Source organism: Pseudopipra pipra, chromosome W (genome assembly GCF_036250125.1).
Source record: "Pseudopipra pipra isolate bDixPip1 chromosome W, bDixPip1.hap1, whole genome shotgun sequence".
NCBI classification, from domain to species: Eukaryota; Metazoa; Chordata; class Aves; order Passeriformes; family Pipridae; genus Pseudopipra; species Pseudopipra pipra.
In genome coordinates this window covers 37,550,901-37,575,896 of record NC_087580.1, presented here as the reverse complement: position 1 = coordinate 37,575,896, position 24,996 = coordinate 37,550,901, and the positions used below count along the sequence as shown (strand labels likewise).

Here is a 24,996-nt window from a genome sequence, read left to right as displayed (position 1 = left end):
GGCACTGGGATGGGAGGGGGAGCAACAACAAAGGCCCAAAACTGGGCAACCCCTGCCAGGCTCCTGAGGGAGGGGCGAGGCAGAAACCAAGGGCAGAACCTGCCAGGAAAGTGGCTTGTGGTGGCCTGAGTGGCAGAGGCAGCTGGCAGAGGCAAGGGGACAAAGGCCTGGGTGCCTTTGGGCCTTGCAGCCCTGCCAGAGCCCTTGGCCATCTCTCCTGCAGGCTGTCCTGCCCTGGCCCTGCTGCTGCTCTGGCCTTGCAGGCTGCACACACCCCTCCTGCTTTCCCACCCCCCTCCCAGCAGCATTTCTAGACCCTCCCTGATGTCTCTGCACCAGCTCTGGCTGTTGCCATGTGCACTTGGCCTTCTGAACTTGGATCCTGAGCCCCTGTCCCACAGGACATCCCTGCCAGAGCCCAGGCCCTTCTCCTGGGGGTCACTGCAGAGCTGAGCAAATCCAGGTCACCTCCCATTCCTCTGCCAACCCCCTGGGCCTGCTCTGGGCCCTGCAGGTCCTTTCCCTGCTCCTAAGGGCTGTGGGGGTGCTTAATGGTCAGGACCTGGGGTTTAGAGCTCAGGGTCAGGATTAGGCAAAACTTTTAGAGGTTTGTTGTTCTGCTGGCAGTGTCTGGGTCATTAGAGCAGTGGATTCCTTTCAATGGGAGAGGCAGCACTTTTAGGTTGGGGCTTGAGTTTACAAATAAGATAAAGGTCTATCAGGAATATTTGCATAGTCAGTGTTTCAGCACCCTCAGCATTACCTGACTCTGTTTTTACCTCATCAAAATCTTTCCTCTCTGTTGGCCAAGCCTCAATTTCCTTCCCTTCCCCAATTAATTTATCCCTTTTTTTCCAGTTCCCCTTAACCTCACCAAAACCTCCATCTGGGTGGGGTCAGTTTTGTGATGACACTGTGCAACCTCATGGAATCAGGGAGCCATTGTGACACTGCAGGGCCTCATGGAAACCAAGGAACACAGGGACACTGAAATCTTGTGCAGTGAAGGGGCCATTAAACACTTGGGGCCTCATGGCAAGAAAGGAAACCTGAAACATTTTAAAAACTCATGGATCCAAGCAGCCATTTGGAAAGTGCAGGCCCTCATGGAAACAAAGGAACCCGGGGACATAATGGAAGCTCATGGATCCAAGGGGCCATTGTGAGACTGGGGAACCACATGGAAAAAACAGGAACCCAGGGACACTGTGGAACTTTGTGGAATGAAGGAGCCACTCTGACAGTGAGGAACCTTATGGGCTCAAGGGGCCATTGTAGCACTGCAGGGCCCCAGGGAACCCAAGGAACCCTGGGACACTGTGGAATCTACTGGAATCAATGGGCCACTTTGATGCTGCAGAACTGCATGGAATCAATGGTCATTGTGACACTACAGGGCCTCATGGAACCAAAGGAATGCAGAGACACTGGGGAATATCATGGAACCAAGGGGCCATAGTGACACTGAAGAGTCTCATGGCACCCCCTGTGCCTCCCCAGAACTCCATGGAATCAAGCAGAGCTGCTGCCTCCCCCCCGCTGCCCCGCTTGGACACCTCTGGAGTCAGCGTGTTCTTGGGCAGCACAACTGATCTCAGACCAGAGAGTTTCCCACATGTTGCTTTGCCCCCTCTTTCCCCTGGTTTTGTTTTTTGTTCTTTGTTCATTCAGGAGGAAAAGGGGGAAGGGAGGCACGTGTTGATCCCTGTTCTCACCTGTTTACAAAAGGGAGTTGGGGCGGAAGCAGAGAGAGGAGACAATTTGAACTCTTCTGTTGGTATTGCTGATTTTGCTGCTATATTTCTTGTCAGTAAACTCTTATTTTTTTCACTTATACCTCCTTGTATTTTGTCTCCCTATAGTGGTGGGCAATAAAAGGGGAGTGAGTTATTTTATTGGAGTTCCCACCCCAATATGTGTCTTTAAACCTGGACAGGTTGCTCAAGGGCTCCCTAAAAATTTGGCATCATTCACAAAGGACTAGAAAATACATTTTGTCCCATTGTACAGAGAGATAATAAAGATGTTCTACAGTGGTGTTCAAGGGCTGGTCACTGAGGGATTTCATCAGGAAGTTGCTGCCAAGAGGACTTTCTACCATGGATTTTATTGGACACTCTGCATTCAGCCAACTTCCCACCCACCACATCTTCCACTTCTTCAGTCCAGCACCCACCAGTCTGGCCATAAGGAGACCACAGGAGACCATGTCAAGGGCCTTGATAAAGTCTGGGCAAAAAACATCCCCTTCTATTCCCTCCCACAGGGGTTCTGCAATCCCTTCCTTGTCCTTCCAGTGCCTGGGAATGGCTGCAGGAGGACTTGCCCTATCCCCTTCCCTGCTGAGCCTGAGCAGTCTGGAACTCTGCCAACCCTCTTTGCTGCCCTGTTTGCTGACTGGTTCCATGTCTGCCTTTGCCAAGGCCCCAGGAAGCTCTGTGATGGCTCTGGCCTTTCCAAGTGTTTGGGAGAGGTCTCCCAGTGACACTGCCCAGCCTTCTCAATATCCCTGACACCAAAAGCTTTTCTATTATCCCACAATTCCAGAGGAGTGCCCAGGACACAACACAGGTTGTCCTGGTGGTTCTGGAGAATGAGTTGTGATTTCTTCCTCGAGGCCAACCCCTCCAATTGGGTTTGAGTGCAGCTGAAAGGTTCCCTCAGCACTTTCCCCGGTGCCTCCCTGCCCTGAAGGTTTCTGGCCATCAGGCTGGAGCTGAGGGGGTTGGGCAGGTGCCTGAGGAGGGGGTAGAACAAGGGCTGTGTCCAACTGTGCCAGGAGGGCTGTGCTGGGCAAGGATGAGGAGGCTGCAGAAAACAGTGGCACTGGGGAGGGGAGAGGGGCAGGTGGAGAGACCTTGTGCCTGCCCACGCTGGGCAGGAGCTGCCCCAGGATGGCAGCTCTGAAGCACTCCCAGGATGTCTCTGTGAACAGGAGGGGAAGATTGGATCTGAAAATGAAACCTGGAAAGCAGAGAGCAGGAGTGTCATGGTGTCACTGCAGGAGAGTTCCAACCCTGGAACAAGGTCACAGAAGAAGTGACCCAGTACATGCAGTGGCCTCAGAAGATCCCACAGCATCCTGGAGATGCTGGAAGGGAACCCAGCTCTGCTTCAGGGCCTGTCCCTGCCTGTGCTCCAAGGGCTTCCAGCCCCCAGGACTGTGCTCAGAGAGCACTCAGGCCTTACAGCGAGAAAGGGGCTCAGGAGGACAGTGTGGAAGTGGCAAGAGAGCAGCTCTGCAAAGACCAAGCCCTGCTGCTCCCTGGCAGTGCTGCTGGGCTGGGATTATTGTCCCCTTCCCCTTTGCAAATACCCCCTGTCCTGCAGTGTGCTGTCCTTTAGGAACATCTGAGAAGAAGGGTCTTGGACAAAGAAGGCACTGCAGGGTCCTTTATTTTGTTTAAATAGTCAGAGAGCACAATACATCATTTATACATCTCTGAGTCAAATTTAATGGGTAGACACTAAATTAGAAGGCAGATGCATAATAATATTTCATTGTACGGAAAATTACTGCAAGAAGCACCCAATGACCTCCATGAAAAACCTAAGCAGGAAGGCTGGGTCATTAAGGAGTCCCATTCTGAATGCTACACACCAGAAAACCAGAACTTTATTGCTCCTGAAAAGCATCCAGTCATAATTTTCCTCAGGGCATCCTTGAGCTCTTGATTCCTGAGGCTGTAGATGAAGGGGTTCAGTGCTGGAGGTACCACTGAGTACAGAACTGACAGGGCCAGATCCAGTGATGGGGAGGAGATGGAGGGGGGCTTGAGGTTTGAAAATATGCCAGTGCTGAGGAACAGGGAGAGCATGGCCAGGTGAGGGAGGCACGTGGAAAAGGCTTTGTGCCTTCCCTGCTGAGAGGGGATCCTCAGCACAGCCCTGAAGATCTGCACATAGGAGAAAACAATGAAAACAAAGCAACTGGACAGTAAACAGGCACTAACCACAATGAGCCCAAGTTCCCTGCGGTAGCCTGAGTGTGAGCAGGAGAGTTTGAGGATTTGTGGGATTTCACAGAAGAACTGGCCCAGGGCATTGCCCTGGCACAGGGGCAGGGAAAATGTACTGGCTGTGTGCAGCAGAGAATTGAGAAAGCCAGTGGCCCAGGCAGCTGCTGCCATGTGGGCACAAGCTCTGCTGCCCAGGAGGGTCCCGTAGTGCAGGGGTTTGCAGATGGCAACGTAGCGGTCGTAGCACATGATGGTGAGGAGGAAATACTCTGCTGTGATGAAGAACAGAAAGAAAAAGGCCTGTGCAGCACATCCCATGTAGGAGATAGTTGTGGTGTTATGGAGGGAATTGTGCATGGCTTTGGGGACAGTGGTGCAGATGCAGCCCAGGTCTGTGAGGGAGAGGTTGAGCAGGAAGAAGCCCATGGGGGTGTGCAGGTGGTGGTCACAGGCTACTGCGCTGAGGATGAGGCCGTTGGCCAGGAGGGCAGCCAGGGAGATGGCCAGGAAGAGCCAGAAGTGCAGGAGCTGCAGCTCCCGCCTGTCTGCGAATGCCAGGAGGAGGAACTGGGTGAGGGAACTACTGTTGGCCATTTGCTGCTTCCCAGCACAGGGACACTGTTCAGAAACATGAAAAGACAGAGAGAAGTTAAGACAGGCTCCTCTAAGCAAAGCCACTTTATTTCTCATAGAAATCCCCTGAACTGAAACGCTTTTCCTTTCCCTTGTTTGTGCTGGCTGAGGGTGCTGTGAGGAACAGGAGCTCTGCTCATGTGCTGCCAAGGGCTGTTTTCCCCTTCTCCAGTGGGGACATGGAGCTGCTCTGCCACAGCATCAAACACTCCCAAGGGATGTCAGGCATCATCCACCTTTAAGGGAAAAGTTCAATCTCCACTCTCAAGACATGGAAGGGCTTAGCATGTCCCTTAAATAATGTTGTCTGTGTTTATTATTTTTGGTGGTTGCATCTGGTACCTGTTCTTGTCAGGAGTACAAATCATCATTTTTATGATGCCAAATGTAACAAGACTTTAAACAAGAGAGGACAAACAGCTCAGCTCTCCATACCTTAGTGCAGAGCCAGGAGAGCTGCACTGTCCCTCCGTCTGTTCCCATCTGCCCTGTGCTTTCCCTCGTCCTACCTGAACATAACTTCACATGCAAATTAATTTTTAATAAACACAAATACCTACAGTCTGATGAGTGCAGGGCAGCACTGTTTAAAAGGGCAGCTTTGTTAAATCTTCTCTGTTCCAACCCAGCAATACAGCATTGCCCAGGGGAATCTCTGGCTGTGCAGGCTCTGATGGCAACGTCAGAGCAACTCTGAGGAGACTGGAAAAGTGACCCAGAGACACATGTAAGACACAGGTGTGGTGATTTCTGATGTTGCCTGGTCTTATCTCCTCTAAGAGAAATAGATTTGGAGTTTCAGTGCCTCCTCCTGAACTGTGAGATTAATTTTTAGGATCAATTTCCCACCCAGAAAACACATATTTAAAGATGGAAAGAACAGGATCCTTGACTTTCAGGTATCCCATGACTGGCTGTGCTTTCTTAAAACTCCTTTGAGAAATGTTCTGTAATGACCTGGAGTTGTGAGCAGCCCTCACAACCTGCAACCTACTCTAAACAGGGGAAGAGCCCTTCCCTGCCCTCCCAGGAGTTGCTCCTTGCCCACAGCCCTTCTGCCCCAGACCTGGTAGCAGCTCCCCGGGCCGGCTGAGAGCTGCCCCTGGCAGGCAGCAGAGTCCCTGCCCGGCACAGCGCCCTGGGCTGCAGGACCCTGCTCTGCCCCACAGCCCTGGGCACCCCTGGCTGCACCCCCGGCTTCACAGCTCTTCCAAAGTGCCCCAAAACAGCCCCTGCTCACCCATCCCATCAGCTGGGGCTGGGCCAGCTTTAGGAGATGCCTCCAGGAGCTGCCCCTGCACTCCCTGCAGCCACAGACTCACCATGTGCAGCCCTGCCAAGATTCCTCCTGCAGGGAGCTCTCAGCCCTCCTGCCAGTGCTGAGCCCCTTGAAGCTCTGTCTGTGCCCTGCTGGTGTCCCTGAGCTGCCCTGGCAGTGCCCTCAGCCCTGCTGGGCTGTGCAGAGGAGCTGCTCACCAGCAGAGCTGTCTCTTTGAAGCTCTTCTTGCTTGCCAGGAGCTCCCTGTGTGCCAGGAGCCCGGCCCAGCTCAGCAGCACAGCAACAGCCCCAGGCATTTCATGGCCCTCAGGGGACATTGAGGTTGTTTACATGAGACTCAGTCCCTGAGAGGAAGTTCAAACAACTTTTCAAGAAGTCAAAGTGAGATGGAAACACTGAAGTTTCCTGTAGTGCTAATGAGTCTCACTGAGGGACACAACTGAGAAAGTGTCCCCAGGTTCCAGTTAGAGCAGAAAACTGCAGACAGTGATGACAAGGATGGACAAGCAAGGGAAAGGTGGCTCTGATGCTGAATAAACCTTGACTTGTTTTCTTAATCCAACGAGCCAAGGCCTGACCCCCAGCCCCTGGGAAGGGACATCCTGTCCCTGCCTCATTCCTCAGGGCTCCTCCCGGGGCACTGGGATGTGGGATGTGCAATGCCAAGGGCAGGACCATGGGGTGGCACCTGCCAGGCTGCTGAGCAGGGACAAGGAGGCCATGAGGCCCCAGGGCTGCAAGGGCCACTCCCCTCCTCCTGGCCTCAGGGGCACAGACAGCAGCCATGGCCAAAGGCCTGCAGAAGGTGGCTGTGTCAGGGCCTTTCAGCTTCTCCCCATCCCTGTCTCCTCTCCAGCCCAGGCTGTCCTACGGTGTCCATGCCCTGCCCCTTTCCCTGCAGGCTGTCGTCATCCCCCCGGCTGCCCCACCTGGCTGGCACCTTCCTGCACTGACATCTCTGCGTCCTCCCTGGCTCTTCCTGCACACACAAAGCCTTGGGCTCATCCAGACTCCTGCTTTGTGACATATTGCACCACAACACTGACCTTGGAGGGAAATTTCTGACTTCTTGTCACCAGTCAAGGCCACCCCAGCTGCCCTTGGTGGCACTAGTTCTTTCTTAGGCTGTTTTCTGACAGGAAGAAAAGCTCCACCAGCTCTGACACCCCCCTTCCAGACCTCTCAGTCTACTCTTCTACTGTCCTCAATCTTCACACCACTGACCCTTGAGTTTTCAGCCTCTGTATACAGGTCATGTGCTTGAGGCCCCAAATTCCTTCCTGAGGGATATCTGGGACCTCTCCAAGGTTTTGGAAGATGACAATAGAGTGCTCTGATCCCAGGAAACACAGAGCGACACTTTTTTCCAAGGGTTGTCTTGGCAGAATGAGGCACAATCTCATTAAACTTTCTGGCACAAGGGAGCTCTGAGCTCTGGGTAGGGAGGGAGGTCCAAGTGCCAACCACTGGAGTGGGAGCTACAAATCATCAGGTCTTGTGTTCTTTGGAGGGCCAGACACTGGTGAGAGTGGGGGGTGTGTGTGCACATGGAAGGACTTGAAGGGCACAATGAACTGTCTCAAAACACTGTCTAAGCAGGAAAATCCCATAAGACACCACAACACACAAGCACTGGTGGCAAAGAGGAAGGCCTTTAATTCCAAGGCCTAAAGGGAGGTGAAGCTTTGGAAGTAGACCCCAGGACAGAATTGCACTGTGCAGACTGGGGGAAAGAGCAGACAGCCCCAACAGGAAGCCAGGGCTGGTAAGGCAGGACCCTTGATTCCATGGGTTCGCAAAATGTCTCAGGACTCCTTTGGTTCTAGGAGGCCTCACATATCCCAGTGGCCCCTCGGTTCCATGAGATTAGGGAAGGGTTAAATGGGGTATTAGGAAGAATTTCTTGATTGTGATGGTAGTGAGGCCCTGGCACAGGTTACTCAGAGAAGTTCTGGCTGCCCCATCCCTGGAAGTGTTCACGGCCAGGTTGGATGGGGCTGTGAGTTCTGAGTGTAGTGGAAGGTGTCCCTGCCCATGGCAGGGGGTTGGACTGAGATGCTCTTTAAGGTCCCTTCCAACCCAAACCATTCCATGGTTCTGTGACTGGTGTGGGATGTGGTGGTCAGATCTGATGGGCACAGAGACCCCAAAATGATGGAGTTTTCTGTTGTGTGGAAAGGAAGGAGGGAGCAGGAGAACTGACAGCCTGGACTGCTGGTGGTCAGACTTTGTTCTGTTTGGGAGACTGGGTGTGAGTGCAGATGTGCTGGGGGGCAGGAAGGCTCTGCAGAGGGATCTGGACAGGCTGGATCAAGAAGGCCAAGTGTCAGGGCCTGCCCTTGGGTCCAACAACCCCCTGGAACGCTCCAGGCTGGGGGCAGAGGGGCTGGAGAGCTGCTCAGCAGGAAGGGACTTGGGGGTGCTGCTTGACAGGGGCTGGATATGAGGCAGAGTGTGCCCAGGGGGGCAAGAAGGCCAAGGGCATCGTGGCCTTTGTGGAGAAGAGTGTGGCCAGCAGGAGCAGAGAACTGATTGCCCCTCTGTGCTGGGCACTGGGGAGGCCCCACCTGGAGTGCTGTGTCCAGTTCTGGCCCCTCAGTGCCAAAAGGCCCTTGAGGGGCTGGAGCGTGTCCAGAGAAGGGAACGGAGCTGGGGAAGGCTCTGGAAAACATGTCTGCTGAGGGACGGCTGAGGGAACTGGGCTTGTTGAGTCTGGAGAAGGGGAGGCTCAGGGGGGACCTCATTGCTCTCTGCAATGACCTGAAAGGAGGTTTTAGTGGGTGTGGGGGTCGGTCTCTTCTTTAAAGCCTTTAGTGACAGGAAGAGAGGAAACGGCCTTAAATTGCTTTGGGCAAGGTTCCTATTAGATATTCCAAAACCCTTTTTCCCCTGAGAGAGTGCTCAGGCATTGGAACAAGTAGCCCAGGGAGGTGGTGGAGTCTCTGGAAGCATTCAGGTGGCATCTGGATGTAGAGCTTCGGGATGGGATTTAGGGGTGATTCTGGTGGTGCTGGGTTGACAGTTGGACTAGAAGATCTGGAAGGTCTCTTCCAACCTTGATGATTCTGTGATTCTCTGACCTGTCATCCCTGTTTGCAGGTTTGTGCTCTAACAAGACCCTGGGGATGTTTTCTCAGCTGGGTCCACAGAGATTGTTTTGTGTGAGCTTTTTTCCTCTACCATCAAAACAAGGAGTAATTAATGCTCAATCCAGCAGATGGATTAGCAGGATACCCAGGGGTGCACCAAGTACCTTCCAGTGAGAAGCACAAGAGACCAGGAGACAGTGACAATATTGTTCTAATGTTAATCTCACAGGAGCACAGAGTGAGATCACTTCTGAGTTATGTTTCTTTAATTAGTGATTGGGAATAAAGAGAAAAATCACATAGTTGATGACACTCTAAGATTTATTTCACACTCTTAACAATAAGGTATTTTCCAGCTGGACTCTGAATAAGGTTCCATGGTATATTGCAAATTTCTATCTCAAGTTAACAGTCTTCTGTTAACTTCTTCTTCCCAAAGAAATTCTCAGCAGCTAACACCCTTTCATCATCTTGCTCTTTCCCTGACGGCTTGGCTTCTTTCCTGTTTTATCCCTTCTCAGCCACTCATGCCAGAGGCAATATTGAGGAAGGAACTGGGTTTTAAAAAAGAGAAAATGCAAGAACTTCCTTCAGGCAGTCAGTTCTTCTGGGCAGGGCTGTCTGACTCCTGGTGTGTTTCCCTCCATGTGCTCAGCACCGGCACAGGGCACACTGAGGGAGGTCTCCAAACTTTCCTGTAGGTGATTCCATCAAAACTAATCCCCTCCCAGGGCATCACAAGATGATGCTAATCAGCTCTTCCAAGTCAAAGGATACTTTTCCCCCAGGGCAGAAAAGATGGAAACATGCTACCGGTGCAAGAGAGGGACAGCGGAGGCCCATCCTCTGCCCTGGGGGCAGTGACCCAGATTTCCTGTTTGTCCTCTAGTCCCTCTGGGAGCCCTGAGGTTTCCCTCTGGTCCCCTCTGGCTCCCTGTGCTTGGAAAGCCATCCAAATCCATTCTGGTGAGGGGAGGTGGTGATGTAGCAACAGCAGATGCCTCGTGGGATGCCTGGACACCCCTGGGGAGGCAGAGCTGGGGCCACTCATTCTGTGCCCTGTCCTGGCTGTGTGCTGGGGGGACTGCCCTGAGGAGAGACCAAGGAGGCTTCTCCTGGGGAAAGCCTCAGCCAAAGCTCAACTTCCCAAACAAGGCTGGGGCTGGGGGTGTGCCAAGGGGGAAGTTGTCCTGCAGGCAGCAGGGCAGGACAAGCAGGACGCAGTCTGCTCAGGACACGGCGCATCTGAATGACACCATGGGTTTGGGCCCATTGTTGCTGCTTTATTAAATCACAGCTGCCTCCAACTGGCTCAGTGGGAACAGAAGAGCAGTGCTCGTAGTTTGAATTGTGGTTCTTGGTGAAGATTTGATGGCATCAGGATTCCAGTTCTCCTGCCTGTAGGAAGGACAGAGTTTCTTTTTTGTGATAAGATCCATGCCTGGAAAGCTCCCCAGGCAGCCACCAGGCCCCAACATGGCATCAGGGCAGTTGGCAGCAGTCCCCCCAACACCTGCCTCCCAGCCCACGCCAAGCCACTGCCTTACCCACAGCCCCAGAGCCCTGGATGCCACCATGGCTGTCCCTGACACCACCCTGCTCACCAGCTCAGGTGTCTCACACAGCGCCTGGGAGGCTGGGAATGTTGGAAGCTCTTCATGGATGTGGACATTGGTGCCTGAAGAGCTTCTGGCCTGAATCGAGGGCTCCGTGTTGGTCCTAAAGCCTCCAGGATGCCGATGGTCTGTTCTGCCAGGCAAGAGACGACTTCACTGCTGTCTGTCTTCAAGGGCTGAAGGGCTGTGAGAAAAAAAACAGAGCCGAGATGAAACTCCAGACATCCCTCCAGCCCATGTTCCCCACTCACTGCTGCAGATCTCATCCAGTTGCTCTGTGCTTCGGTTCCTCAGGTGCCCATTTTCCAGCTCCAGGGGGACAGGGCCAGTCAAACCATGACAACTTGGCAGAGACGTCTTCAACTGCTTCTGCTTCCTCAGCACTGCTGAGCCCAGGTGGTCTCTGAAGGGGCAGATGGAGAAATCCTGCATGTTGCTGCTCTCCTGGGAGGAAGGAGGAAAGGTGAGCTTTGGAAACAGCAGCCCCCTGCCCACAGTGAAAGGGGATGGGGATGGTGGCTGAGGGAGATGCCCTGGGCTCAGATTCCAGAGCAGGGACAAGTTGCACTGGGCTGCAAGGCCCAGAAGCCACCAGAGCCCAGGGGAGCAGAGCCTGTTGCCAGAGCTGCTGACAGGGCTGGGTGCAGGGCAGCTCTCACTGCCCAGTGCCCATCTCAGGGCTCACAAACCCCCATCAGCCTTACCGTGTCAAAGAAGCGCGAGAGGTTCTCCACTAGATACTCATCCATGGGGCTGGCCGTTTTCTTCTTCAGGTTTGGACACATCAGGTTTTTAGGATCATCACATCCTCTGTCCAGGAGTCTTCACTGCCAACCCACAGGAGCTCCATCATGTGTGGCACCAGGATCTCCAGTTTTCCTGCCTGTATGAAGGACAGAGTTTCTTTTCTGTGTTAAGATCCATGCCTGGAAAGCTCCCCAGGCAGCCACCAGGCCCCAACATGGCATCAGGGCAGTTGGCAGCAGTCCCCCCAACACCTGCCTCCCAGCCCACGCCAAGCCACCGCCTTACCCACAGCCCCAGAGCCCTGGATGCCACCATGGCTGTCCCTGACACCACCCTGCTCACCAGCTCAGGTGTCTCACACAGCGCCTGGGAGCCTGGGAATGTTGGAAGGTCCTCATAGGTGTGGACGTCGGCGCCAGAAGAGCAGTGCTTCTGGCCTGAATCGAGGGCTCGGTGTTGGTCCTAAAGCCTCCAGGATGCTGATGGTCTGTTTTGCCAGGCAGGAGACGAATACATTGCTGTCTGTCTTCAAGGGCTGAAGAGCTGTGAGCAAAAGAAACGGAGCTGAGATGAAGCCCTGTGTCTGCAGAGACCTCCAGACGTCCCCTCCAGCCCATGTTCCCCACTCACCGCTGCAGATCTCATCCAGTTGCTCTTGGCTTCGGTTCCTCAGGTGCCGCGTGGCCACCCCTAGGCACAAAGCTCTGTCAGCCCCTGCTCCCCAGCGGGCTCCCAGCAGCACGGCCCCTGGCCCTGCCCTCCTCCCCCTCAGCCGGGATGAGCCCAGGAAGCACCAGGAGCTCAGGGGGGTGGAACTCAGCCCAGTGGCCACCAAGCCCAGCCACGTGGGCAGGGGTGGCAGAGGGAGGCCCAGGCCCAGCCTGCAGCAGCCGGGGCTCAGGTAGCCCCAGGGCTGGGCCTGGCTGTGGCTGCAGGAGCAGGGACAGGGGCCAGCTTGCCCAAAGAGGGACCCCGGGGGCTGGGGCTCACCGATGAACCTGATGGCCGCCTCTCGCACACTGGCCTCAGGGTCCTTGAGGTAGCTCAGGCCCTGACGCAGGTACTCTTCAGCCCTACTCCTGTCCTTCCCCACCTGGAGAGAGCACAAGGACACAGGCATGGCACAGAGCCCCCCCGCTGGCTGCAGCAGTCCCTCCTGCCAGCACTCAGTGTTGCCCAGAGCCCTCTCTCCCGCTGGCTGCAGGGAAGGGAGAGGGGCCTGCAGAGGAGCCCCTGGGGCTCTGTTCTTGGAGGGCACACACTGGGCTGCAGCTCCAGCCTCTGGGCTCTGGGCCCACACAGTGGGCTCTGCCTGTGGGCCAAGCCTCACCCAACCTGCACCCTGGCACTTGGCCTTACCAAGCACTCGCCAATCCTCCACATCTGCTGCTTCTTCACCAGCTCTTTCAGCTCCCTCCACTTGAGCAGCTTTGCTGCAGCAAGGAGCGCTTCCTGGGCGGCCTGCATGGAAGCAGAAGGGGTGAGGTAGCAGCATGGCTGGCAAAGGAGAGCTCTTGGCTTTCTTGCTGGGGAGATTCTGCCCTCAGGATTTGGGACATGCCCTCACCAAAGTGTCTAGGGGACTTGGGAGGACAGCCCCCTAGGACAGGGCCTGAGGCTGGAAGCCCTGGCCTTGGACACATGCCAGGGACAGCAGAGAAGCCTGTGGGGATGTGCCTGTTCAGGCTTTGGTGGTCACAGTCTGCTGACGAGCCCTACTGGAGCCCTAGGGCAGCTGTTGGAAATGGCTGTGCCAGCTTCTCCATCCCTGCTGGCACTGGCTCTGCAGGGACCTTTCCCACGGCTTGCGCTGGGCCACGGCTGCCCACTGCCAGCAGCCCTTGCCCTGCTGCCTGGGCCCCACAGGGCGGGCCAGCCCACCTCTCTCTGTGCCAGTGCTCAGCCTTCCAATGTGTACCTTGGCCACGCTCGGGGACTGGTCACTTGTGCGAATGAGCAGCGGGACCAGTGCACTCCACAGAGACGTCTTCAATTGCTTGTTGTTCCTCAGCACTGCTGAGCCCAGGTAGTCTCTGAAGAGGCAGATAAAGGCCTCTCGCATGTCGCTGCTCTCCTGGGAGGAAGGAGGAAAGGTGAGCTTTGGAAACAGCGGCCCCCTGCCCACAGTGAAAGGGGATGGGGATGGTGGCTGAGGGAGATGCCCTGGGCTCAGATTCCAGAGCAGGGACAAGTTGCACTGGGCTGCAAGGCCCAGAAGCCACCAGAGCCCAGGGGAGCAGAGCCTGCTGCCAGAGCTGCTGACAGGGCTGGGTGCAGGGCAGCTCTCACTGCCCAGTGCCCATCTCAGGGCTCACGCTCCCACATGAACCTTACCATGTCAGGGAAGCGTGGGAGGTTCTTCACCAGCTCAAATGGCCCTGGTGAGGGAGCGCTGCCATGGTGGGCACAGAACCCCAGGGTGATGGAATCCCAAAAGAGTTTGGGTTGGAAGGGACCTTTCGAGGCCATCTGGTCCAACCCCCCTGCCATGGGCAGGGACATCTGCCACCAGACCAGTTTGTTCCAGGCATCAGCCCGAGTGGGGGACATGGGCCAGTGCCCACTGCCAGCAGCAGGAATCCGGGCAGGATGAGGATTCCTCGCTTGGCTTTGGGCTCTCTGATGGCCCAGGGGAATGCCATGAGGATGGGAAGCAAAGCCTGGAGCGCTTAGAGGTCCAAAGCCTTAAACATCAGCCCCTCCGGCTCCCAAACCTTCTCCCAGATCCCTTTGGCTGCAGCAGGAAGGGCAGCAGGAGGTTTCCTGCCTGCTGTGGGGGCAGCGCTGCAGGGGCCGCTCATGTCAGACCCCCCTCTCTGCTGGGGACAGCTTTGCTCTTGGGGACACCGCTCTGCTCCAGCCCAGGGACACCAGCACTACCCAGGGCTGGCACCTTCCCAAGTGGGACCCCTCTAGGCACAGGTCCCCCCACCCCCAGGGACCCCTGCCTTTATAAAAACATCTATAAAATGTATTTACATTGTACGGGCCTGTAAAACAACAACAATCTATGAAATGCATTTACAGAACAACAATAAAGCAACAACATATAAACCATATATAGAATGTATTGACAGGAGAAGAATCTTTTGAAAGCAAAAATCTTCTAAGAACAACACTCTATAAACCTTATTTAGAGACCAACAACAAAAGAGCAGCACATCAAATGTATGCACAGGAGATTCACATCCGTGTCCGGTCTGTCTGCCAGTCCTGGAAGAAAAGCCAGGATGGAGTCCAGCTGGGGATGGGAGCTGGATCCGGCAGGATGCTGAGGGGGTCTGTGGGGCTGGGAGGGATCTGCGGGGCTGGGGGCATCTGTGGAGCTTTTTTAGTTTACAGTTAGGTATTTATCTTTGTTTAAGAAATGGATGCTTTTCCGTAGCATAATTGATACAGAAAAAAACTCTATCCCAAGCAAATTATCCAAAAACATTCATAAGGTATTGTGCATAGAAGCTGGAAAATAACCCTTGGAGTAATCTGAAGCTGGAGACTGATGTGGGCTATTCCAAACACAACGTCTGGCACACAAGGTAGACAAAATAGAAAAGCTGACAAGGTCCAGCAAGAGCTGGTGAGCCAGGGACTACTTGCTGCCTAAGTCTGAAGAGCAATAAAAGCCTCCAGCCAAGGGGAGTTGATTTCACATGAGTTGTCATTGACAGAAGGGGAAACTTTTTCAGTCAGAACAACGGGTCACCAGAAACGAAGACTTGTTTTTTTCTACAAAGTGGAAGGAAAATAAAGGAAAGAGTGAGGCTGCAGCTCTACACAATCATCATGAGATAGACTAGAACTAAAACTGAGGCAAAGGACTTCAATAAGTGCAGCATTGTTCACACTTATGGCTGTGTCCTGGTTCCAGGGGCTGGGACCAGTTTATCACGATGTGGTATAACCCAAACTGTGCATCCTTTTAAACCTGCCCAGTGTGTGACAGGAATTCCTGTCACAGGAACCCCCCCAAGCAGTGCAGGAGGAGCCTCCCAAGCAGCAGTTGCAGGGCAGCAGGGACCGACCTGAGCTGCCTTTGGTGCCCAGGAACTCCCCCCACACAGCCCCTCTCCTGCCCCGGGGGACCACCAGAACAGGGGCAGCCCAAAGGACTGGACTGGAGCAATTCAACAGACATTTTGGGGCCATTTTATGGACATTTTGCAGGGGTGGTGCAAAGACTAAGGGAAGGAGACCTGTGTGTTATAGCAAAGAATGGGGAGGGGGTGGTGGGGGGTAAAGTTGTATTGAGTCGTGTGGGGCCTGGGCATGATGGGACTGGTGTGGAATAAGGGCTGGAATGTGCTGGTTTGGGCCGGGGTGGAGTTAATTTTCTTTGCAGGGGCTGGTGTGGAGCTGTGTTTGGGCTTGTGCTGAGCACAGGCTTGAGAACACAGAGGTGGTTTTGTTAGTGCTGAGCTTACCCAGAGCCAAGGCCTTTCCTGCCCCTGGCACAGACACACTGGGGAGGGGCTGGGGGTGTGTGGGAGGCTGGGAGGGGACACAGCCAGGACAGGTTTGGAGTGATGGAGATTGTTTTCCCAAGCCACCATTCCATGGGATAGGGCCCTGCTCTCCTGGAGGTGCTGAACACCTGCCCAACCGTGGGAAGTAGGGAATGAATTCCCTGTTTTATTTTGCTCCTGCGTGCAGTTTTTGCTTGTCCTTATTAAAGTCTTTATCTCAACCCATGAGTTTTCCAGCTTTTCCCCTCCCAGTTCTCTCCAGGGTCCTGCTGGTGGGGGAGTGAGCAGTGGCCAGGAGGGGCTTGGGGGCTGCATGGGGTGAAACCACAACAGCCTTTGTTGGTGTCCAGGGTGGGGTTGGGAGTGTTGGAGGTACCCACAGATGTATCTGGGATGGGCTGCTGAAATTTGCAGCTGCTGGTGCTGTCTGGGGCTCCTGGCTGTGTGTCAGAGTCTGGGACTCCTTGGTGGCTGGAACTCCGTGTGAACTTGAGCTGAAGGGCCTGTGACCTGTGGGGGAGTCCAGGGTGGAGCAGAGACCCACCTGCAACCTGGGGAGGAGCCCACACTGGAGCAGATTTGCTGGCAGGACTTGTGACCCCTATTATCAACATAAGACTCCAATCTTTCAGTTTAAGGCCATTGCCCCATGTTCTGCCAATACAGGCCTTCGTAAAACGTATCCCTGTGATTTCCTTAGACTGTGAGCACCATGTGTTCATCTGCAAACACCATGGAGAGTACCCAGGGATCTCCCAAGAAAAGATTTGAAGGCCTCAAGCCCATGACCACTCTGTAGGGACTAAGGAGCTCTGGGCTCCATGGTGTGGAGACTGAGGACAGTGCAGGGGTAGCCAGAGAGGGTTGAAGGGTGGTTTCAAGAATGAAGGATCCTTTTGTCATAGCAGGAAACAGCATGAGAAATAAAGAAACAATGCCAAGTTCAGCTGGAGAGATCCAGACTGGAAACAAAGAGAACGGAGTTTCACCCTGAGGGCAATGGTGTGCTGCAACACATCACCAGAAGGAGTCTGGATGAGCCCAAGGCTTTGTGTGTGCAGGAAGAGCCAGGGAGGACACAGAGATGTCAGTGCAGGAAGGTGCCAGCCAGGTGGGGCAGCCGGGGGGATGACGACAGCCTGCAGGGAAAGGGGCAGGGCATGGACACCGTAGGACAGCCTGGGCTGGAGAGGAGACAGGGATGGGGAGAAGCTGAAAGGCCCTGACACAGCCACCTTCTGCAGGCCTTTGGCCATGGCTGCTGTCTGTGCCCCTGAGGCCAGGAGGAGGGGAGTGGCCCTTGCAGCCCTGGGGCCTCATGGCCTCCTTGTCCCTGCTCAGCAGCCTGGCAGGTGCCACCCCATGGTCCTGCCCTTGGCATTGCACATCCCACATCCCAGTGCCCCAGGAAGAGCCCAGAGGAATGAGGCAGGGAGACAATCTGCCTATAAAGGAAGCTCAGGGCTTCGCCCGTTAGATTAAGGAAAAAGCATCAGAGCCACCTTTCCCTTGCTTGTCCATCCTTGTCATCACTGCCTGCAGTTTTCTGCTCTAACTGGAACCTGGGGACACGTTCTCAGTTGTGTCCCTCAGTGAGACTCATTAACACTACAAGAAACTTTAGTGTTTCAATCTCACTTTGACTTCTTGAGAAGTTGTTTGAATTTACTCTCAGGGACTGAGTCTCATGTAAACAACATCAACCCCCCTGAGGGTCATGAAATGCCTGGGGCTGTTGCTGTGCTGCTGAGCTGGGCCGGGCTCCTGGCACACAGGGAGCTCCTGGTAACCAAGAAGAGCTTCAAAGAGACAGCTCTGCTGGTGAGCAGCTCCTCTGCACAGCCCAGCAGGGCTGAGGGCACTGCCAGGGCAGCTCAGGGACACCAGCAGGGCACAGAAACAGCTTCAAGGGGCTCAGCACTGGCAGGAGGGCTGAGAGCTCCCTGCAGGAGGAATCTTGGCAGGGCTGCACATGGTGAGTCTGTGGCTGCAGGGCAGTGCAGGGGCAGCTCCTGGAGGCATCTCCTAAAGCTGGCCCAGTCCCAGCTGATGGGATGGGTGAGCAGGGGCTGTTTTGGGGCACTTTGGAAGAGCTGTGAAGCCGGGGGTGCAGCCAGGGGTGCCCAGGGCTGTGGGGCAGAGCAGGGTCCTGCAGCCCAGGGTGCTGTGCTGGGCAGGGACTCTGCTGCCTGCCAGGGGTAGCTCTCAGCCAGCCCGGGGAGCTGCTGCCAGGGCTGGGGCAGAAGGGCTGTGGGCAAGGAGCAAACCTGGCAGCTGAGGGAGGATCTTTTCCATGTCTCCGTGTTGCAGGGTCAGACCTGCTCACAGCTCCAGATCAGTACACCATATTGAATGGAGAATGTTTTGCAAAGCTCAGAAAAGACAGGGGCTACAGGAAAGGAATTAGTCCTGCTGGTAGTTTCCTGTTTAGGCATTGTAGCATAGACATTGTTCTCTCAGGTCAGGAGGCTGCACTGAAATTCAAACTCTTTTACTCTCAGAGGTGAATATTTCAGGCAGGATCAGAGATGAGCACAGGATCCTGGGCAGTGCTGAGCCTTCCCTTGGGGGTGGGCACTCTCCTGTCCCAGCCCTTGGCTTCCCTGCAGGAGGGCTCCTGTCCTGCTCTGTCCAGCACAGCTGCACCTCTGGGCTGGCACAGGGGACACTTCACAGAGCTGCCCTTTCAAGCAGCGCTGCCCTGCTCTCAGCACAGATCTTGGTGGGGTTTTTAAAGATGAATCTGTGTGTGAAGTCATCTTCAAGGCAGCCCAAGGGAAAGTGCAGGGCAGATGGGAAACAGTCTGAGAGGCACTGCAGCTCTCCTGGCTCTGCAATAAGCAATGGAGAGCTCAGCCCTTCTGCCTGTCCTGTCTCAACACTCTTCAGATTTGTCATCAGAAAAATTTGCCCCTAAAAAAACACCCCAGGTGTTATGATTGTAAACAAAAAATCCTGTCAAAATTATTTTAAGCATACACTGTGCCTCCCTTCTGCAGCCCAAATTGCTCCAAGACAACAGTACAGGAACTGAGTTTTTCCATCAAAGCTGGGTTCCATGTGACATCCCCTGTGACCATGAGAGCTGTCCCAAACCAGCTCCATGTCTGCACTGCAGCAGAGCAAAGCTGAGTCTTTGGCAGCACATGGGCAGAGCTCCTGCTCCTCACAGCACCCTGAGAGAGCACAAACCAGAGAAAAGAAATGCCTTGACGTGGAGGGGATTTCCCTGAAAACTGCACTGGCTTTGCTGAGAGGGGGCTGTCTTAACTGTTCCCTGTGCTTTCCTTTTCTGAACAGACCCTGTCCTAAGGAACAGCAAATGTCCAACAGCAGCTCCCTCACCCAGTTCCTCCTCCTGGCATTCGCAGACAGGAGGGAGCTGCAGCTCCTGCACTTCTGGCTCTTCCTGGCCATCTCCCTGGCTGCCCTCCTGGCCAACGGCCTCATCCTCAGCGCCGTAGCCTGTGACCACCACCTGCACACCCCCATGGGCTTCTTCCTGCTCAACCTCTCCCTCACAGATCTGGGCTGCATCTGCACCACTGTCCCCAAAGCCATGCACAATTCCCTCTGGGGCACCACAACCATCTCCTACCATGGATGTGCTGCACAGGTCTTCCTGCTTGTCTTCTTTCTTGGAGCAGAGTTTTCCCTCCTCACCATCATGTGCTACGACCGCTACGTTGCCATCTGCAAACCCCTGCACTACGGGACCCTCCTGGGCAGCAGAGCTTGTGCCCATATGGCAGCAGCTGCCTGGGCCACTGGGTTTCTCACTGCTCTGCTGCACACAGCCAATACATTTTCCCTGCCCCTGTGCCAGGGCAATGCCCTGGGCCAGTTCTTCTGTGAACTCCCACACATCCTCAAGCTCTCCTGCTCACACTCAGGCTACCGCAGGGAACTTGGGCTCATTGGGGTTATTGCCTGTTTAATGTTTGGTTGTTTCATTTTCATTGTGTTCTCCTATGTGCAGATCTTTAGGGCTGTGCTGAGGATCCCTTCTCAGCAGGGACGGCACAAAGCCTTTTCCACCTGCCTCCCTCACCTGGCTGTGGTCTCCCTGTTTATCAGCACTGCCACATTTGCCCATCTAAAGCCCCTCTCCATTTCCTCCCCATCCCTGGACCTGGTGGTGGCAGTTCTGTACTCAGTGGTGCCTCCAGCACTGAACCCCCTCATCTACAGCCTCAGGAACCAGGAGCTCAAGGATGCCCTGAGGAAAATGATGACTGGATGTTTTTTTAAGAAGCAGTAACCTACCTCTTTTCTTCTGCAGAACATTCATTGTGTAACATATTTTGGGCCCAGCCTGCCTTCTAAAGCTTTTCGTAGTTTTTGGGTTGGGGGCTTCCATGTTTTTTCCCTCTGTTCATGTCATTAACACTGAAATTTTATTCTTCATCCCATCAAATTCACCCTCTACCTCTTTTTTTTCACCCACAAAATATAGAAATGAGGAGTCATGCTTTGTGTGCATTTAAACAAAATAAAAGTTTGTGCAGCAAGGTATTTGTCAAACATCCTCCCTGTGTTAGTTTGTACATGAGGAATCACAATCTCTGACCGTAAGAAAGGACACAAATTCTTTTTTCCAGATTCTTCCTCCAACACCTCCCCTGAAGCTGGAGGACATTTCCATATTTGCAGATCTGGGGAGGAAAAGAGTCCCAGCACTGCCAGGGAGCACCAGAACTGGGTCTGTTCAGAGCTGCTCTCTTTGCACTCCCACCCTCTCCTTTCCTGTCCGTGCCCAAGGCCTGAGTGCTCTGGCAGCTCAGTCACTGTCCTGCTGTGGGTCAGGCCTGTGAGCACAGGCAGGGACAGGCCCTGGGCACTGCTGGGACAGGGCTGGGCTCCACAACAGCAGTTCCAGCAGCAAAGGGGTTCCCCTCCAGGCACTTCCTGAAGGCTGAGGTCTTTTCCCAACACTGGTATGGAGAAGAAGTCCAAGGATTAGACTCTCCAAAGTCTTGTTGCTTTGCTTGTTTTTCCATGGAGACAGTGCAGTGAGGTCAGGGACCCACTGAGACTTCAGGGACTGAGGGCTGGTTCAGATGTTGTGTGTTGGTGGCCAATGGCCAATGGAGATGACAAATGATCTCCAAGTCACCTGCCTGGGGTTCTGCAGCTTGTGAGGGCTCTGATGGCAGGTGAGGACTTGTCTGTAGGAACTCAGGAAGTGCAGGAGAGCACAGAGGATCTGCAGGGACAGCCCGTCCCATCCAGTCAGCAGGGAATGGGGCCCTGGAGCAGAATCCTGCCCAGGGTGGAGTCACAAAGAGATCAAGTACTAAATCTTGCTGTGAAGTGGCAAACAGAGCTCTGCAAGCCCAGGAGACACAGCAGGTACAGGGAAAACTCTTGCAAGTGACTTGTGTTCCCCTCAGTGAATTTCCACAGGTCGCTCAAGAGCAGCCCCCAAAGCCATGTCCCAGCTCTGGAACAAGGCAGGACCCCTCTGAGCCCCCTCCATGGCCACACAGGAGCGTCTGTGGGAGGTGGTCAGTGGCAGGGAGCACCATCAGCTGGCTCTGCCTCCCAGCTGGAGCAGCACAGCCCAACAGAGTCCCCCATGGCCTCGGGCCCCACAGTCCCCATGCTCTGCAGAGCAGCCCCCCCAGCTCGGGGGCTGTGGGGAGCATGGGCAGGAGGTGCAGGAAGGGCTGCTCAGGCCAGCACAGACGTGTTCCCCTGGGGAAAGGGTCTGTGGGGAGATGGGATGTGCCAGGAGAAGAGCAGGACACCCTGTGTGAGCAGAGGGGCCATGGGAAGAGGCTGCCCTGTCCCTGGGGAAAAGAGGGGGCAAAGCAAAAAGTGGGAAACTCTCTGGTCTGAGATCAGTTGTGCTGCCCAAGAACACGCTGACTCCAGAGGTGTCCAAGCAGGGCAGAGCCGGCGACTCCGGTCTGTGTGGCGGCGGGGGGGAGGCAGCAGCTCTGCTTGATTCCATGGAGTTCTGGGGATGCACAGTGGTTCCAGGAGGCTCTTCACTCTCACTATTGGCCCTTGGTTCCATGAGGATCTGAGATGTCTCAGGGTTCCTTTGGTTCCAAAGAGGCCTCGCGTGTCACAGTGGCCCCTTGGTTCCATGAGATTCCACAGTATTCCCGCATTCCTTTGGTTCCATGAGGCCCTGCAGTGTTATAATGACTCCTGATTCTATGAGGTTTCAATTTCTCCACAAGTTTCTTTGGCTCTATAGGGCCCTGCAGGGTCAAAACGGCCCCTGGATTCCATGAGTTTCCACAGTGTCCTCAGGTCCATAGTGTCACAGTGTCACAATGCCTCCTTGATTTGCAGTGTCCCAGGGAGAGCCTGCACTGTCCAAATGGCCTCTTGATTCCATAAGGTTCTGCAGTGACACAATGGCACCCCAATTCCATGTGATTGCACAGTGTCCCCAGGTTCCTTTGGCACCATAATGCCCTGTAGTGTCACAGTGATCCCTTGAGTCCATGTGGTGTCCTCAGTGTCACAATGACCCCTTGATTCCATGAAGTTGCATAGTGTCTCTAGGTTCCCTTTTTCCACGAGTTTCCCCAGTGTCACAATGGCCCCTTGATTCCGTTGGGTTCCCCAGTGTCCCAAGGTCCATTTGGCTCCAAAAGGGCCCTGTAGTGTCGCAGTGGCCTCTTGATTTTATGAGGTTCCACTGTGTCCTGGCATTTCTTTGTTTCCATGAGGCACCACAGTGACACAATGGCCCCTTGATTCCATGAGGTTCCAAAATGTTTCAGGGTTCTTTTTGTTCCACAAGGCCCCAGATATTAAACGGCCCCTGATTCTACAAGATTTCACACCACAGTGTCCCTGTGTTCCTTAGTTTCCATGAGGCCCTGCAGTGCCACAATGGCCCCTTGATTCCATGAGGTTGCACAGTGTCATCACAAAGCTGACCCCACCCAGATGGAAGTTTGGGGGACATTAGGAGCAACTGAGAAAAAAAGGATTGGATATTTGGGGAAGGAAAGAGGGGCTTGTCCAACAGAGGGGAACGAATTTTATGAGGTAAAAACAGGTTCAGTTAAGGCTCGGGGTGCTGAAACACTGACTGTGCAAACACTCCTGATGGACTTTTACGCTATTTCTAACCTCAAGCCCCAATCCAAAAGTGCTGCCCCTCCCAATGAAAGGAATCCACTGCTCTAATCCCAACCTCAACTTGACCTCAAAGGCTAAGCCCAAACCCAGAACTCCAGACTCTTATTTGTACTCCAATGCCCACCCCAATCCAAAACCTGCATTGTTGGTATGAAAAGCCAAACTTTAATCTTAACCCAGCCCAAAACACTAATCATGGACCAGACACTGCCAGCAGAACCACAAACCTCCCAAAGTTCTGCCTAATCCCAACCCTGAGCTCTAAACCCCAAGCCCTGACCATTAAGCACCACCACAGCCCTTGGGAGCAGGGCAAGGACCTGCAGGGCCCAGAGCAGGCCCAGGGGGTTGGCAGAGGAATGGGAGGTGACCTGGATCTGCTCAGCTCTGCAGTGACCCCCAGGAGAAGGGCCTGGGCTCTGGGAGGGATGTCCTGTGGCACAGGGGCTCAGGATCCAAGTTCAGAAGGCCAAGTGCAGATGGCAACAGCCAGAGCTGGTGCAGAGACATCAGGGAGGGTCTAGAAATGCTGCTGGGAGGGGGTGGGAAAGCAGGAGGGGTGTGTGCAGCCTGCAAGGCCAGAGCAGCAGCAGGGCCAGGGCAGGACAGCCTGCAGGAGAGATGGCCAAGGGCTCTGGCAGGGCTGCAAGGCCCAAAGGCACCCAGGCCTTTGTCCCCTTGCCTCTGGCAGCTGCCTCTGCCACTCAGGCCACCACAAGCAACTTGCCTGGCAGGTTCTGCACTTGGTTTCTGCCTCGCCCCTCCCTCAGGAGCCTGGCAGGGGTTGCCCAGTTTTGGGCCTTTGTTGTTCCTCCCCCTCCCATCCCAGTGCCCCCCAAACAGCCCTGAGCCAGCCGGGAGGGACAGGATCTGCTGGGCCAGGGCCTGGGGCTCAGGCCTTGGCCTTCGTGCTCCACAAAACCAAGGCAGGCTTTGCTCAGCATTGCAGGGGCCTGCCCAGAGCCTTTGTCTGCCTGCACTCCTGGCCTCCAAGGAGCTGCTCCAAGGAGTCCCTGGGGAGGCTTTGGCAGTGCCTGCCCTCAGTGGGGCCCAGCAATGCTTCAAGGCACTTGGACTTTGGCTTCTGACTTCTTCAGCAGCTGCTTCAATCTTCTCTCAGTACCTCAGGATCATGGGCTGGGCTGCAAACACACCGTGGGGCTCATTAAATTCCAGAAATCCCTCAGGATCTCTTTGTCTTCCTTTAATTGTCTTCAAGGCAATTTCAAAACAAGTCTTCAAAATTTGTACTTTTTTTGTTTTAATTCAATGATGGATATTTTGTAGTTCAGAGAAGAGGTGATAGAGGTGTTCTCCACGTGGTCTTGATCCTGAATGTCTCCTCAGGAGATCCACATTGACCCTGGATGGTCAACCTTGCTCCTCACCCCCCAACCTCACCAGTTCTGACATGGCCCATCTTGGACTGACAGCTGATGCAACTCCAAATACACTGTGGGACCCATTAAAACACTGAAAAACAAATTATTTCCCTTCCTTTAATTGTCTTCAAGTCTTCAAGACTTCTACAGCTAATTGGAGTTGTTCTGTAGTTTAGCTAACGAGGAAGATTTTAAAGTGGACGTTCCGAAAAATAATTTTTTTGATGAAAGGGAATGATTTACACAGAGCCTTGGGATGCAAGAGGGTCAGGGTGCGAAGGATTTGGATCCAAAGATAAGGGGGCAAAAGAGATTAGTAGCACTTAATCACTGACCAATTGAACAATTAGCAAGTGGTTCAATAGCATTCCCTACAATTTTAACAGTGACTGAATTATAGATTCACAACAACATTCCCACCACAGTCAATTCACACCCACACCCAGGCAGAGATGTGTGGACACATCAATAGCTGGGTGTGGAAAGGTCCCTCTCCCAAATTCTCCTTGTTGTCAGGGAAACACTCCCCCAAATCCCTTTGTGTTTCCCAACAGACAAGGGTCACAGCTGGAGGAGTGTTTGTTGAGGGGGATCAGAATTGTCCTGGGCATCAGAAATGGTCTTTGGAGTGTTGCAAACTGGAGGGTTCTGGAGCTGGGAGAGGTTGCCAGAGGTGTCCCACTGAGAGGGAGGTGCTGGGGAGCTGCCAGGGCCTCTCTCA

At 54.2% G+C, this 24,996-nt stretch overlaps 3 protein-coding genes and 1 pseudogene across 3 annotated transcripts in view; 2 read left to right on the top strand and 2 right to left on the bottom strand.

Moving 5' to 3' along the window:
- LOC135404675 (zinc finger protein 239-like) overlaps positions 1-24,996 on the top strand; it is a 386,745-nt gene that overhangs the window by 166,726 nt on the left and 195,023 nt on the right. The window lies entirely within an intron of this gene.
- LOC135405260 (zinc finger protein 883-like) overlaps positions 1-24,996 on the bottom strand; it is a 290,064-nt pseudogene that overhangs the window by 256,568 nt on the left and 8,500 nt on the right.
- Positions 3,594-4,553, bottom strand: LOC135404670 (olfactory receptor 14J1-like). Its single transcript, XM_064639405.1, has one exon. The coding sequence runs from the start codon at positions 4,551-4,553 to the stop codon at positions 3,594-3,596; it is 960 nt and encodes a 319-aa protein (XP_064495475.1).
- Positions 19,048-20,047, top strand: LOC135404669 (olfactory receptor 14A16-like). The gene has a single exon (XM_064639404.1). The coding sequence runs from the start codon at positions 19,109-19,111 to the stop codon at positions 20,045-20,047; it is 939 nt and encodes a 312-aa protein (XP_064495474.1). The 5' UTR covers positions 19,048-19,108.

Bases quoted from the DNA above. Each gene is read 5' to 3' on its own strand.
- LOC135404670 (XM_064639405.1), bottom strand. From the start codon at position 4,553: ATGGCCAACAGTAGTTCCCTCACCCAGTTCCTCCTCCTGGCATTCGCA.
- LOC135404669 (XM_064639404.1), top strand. From the start codon at position 19,109: ATGTCCAACAGCAGCTCCCTCACCCAGTTCCTCCTCCTGGCATTCGCA.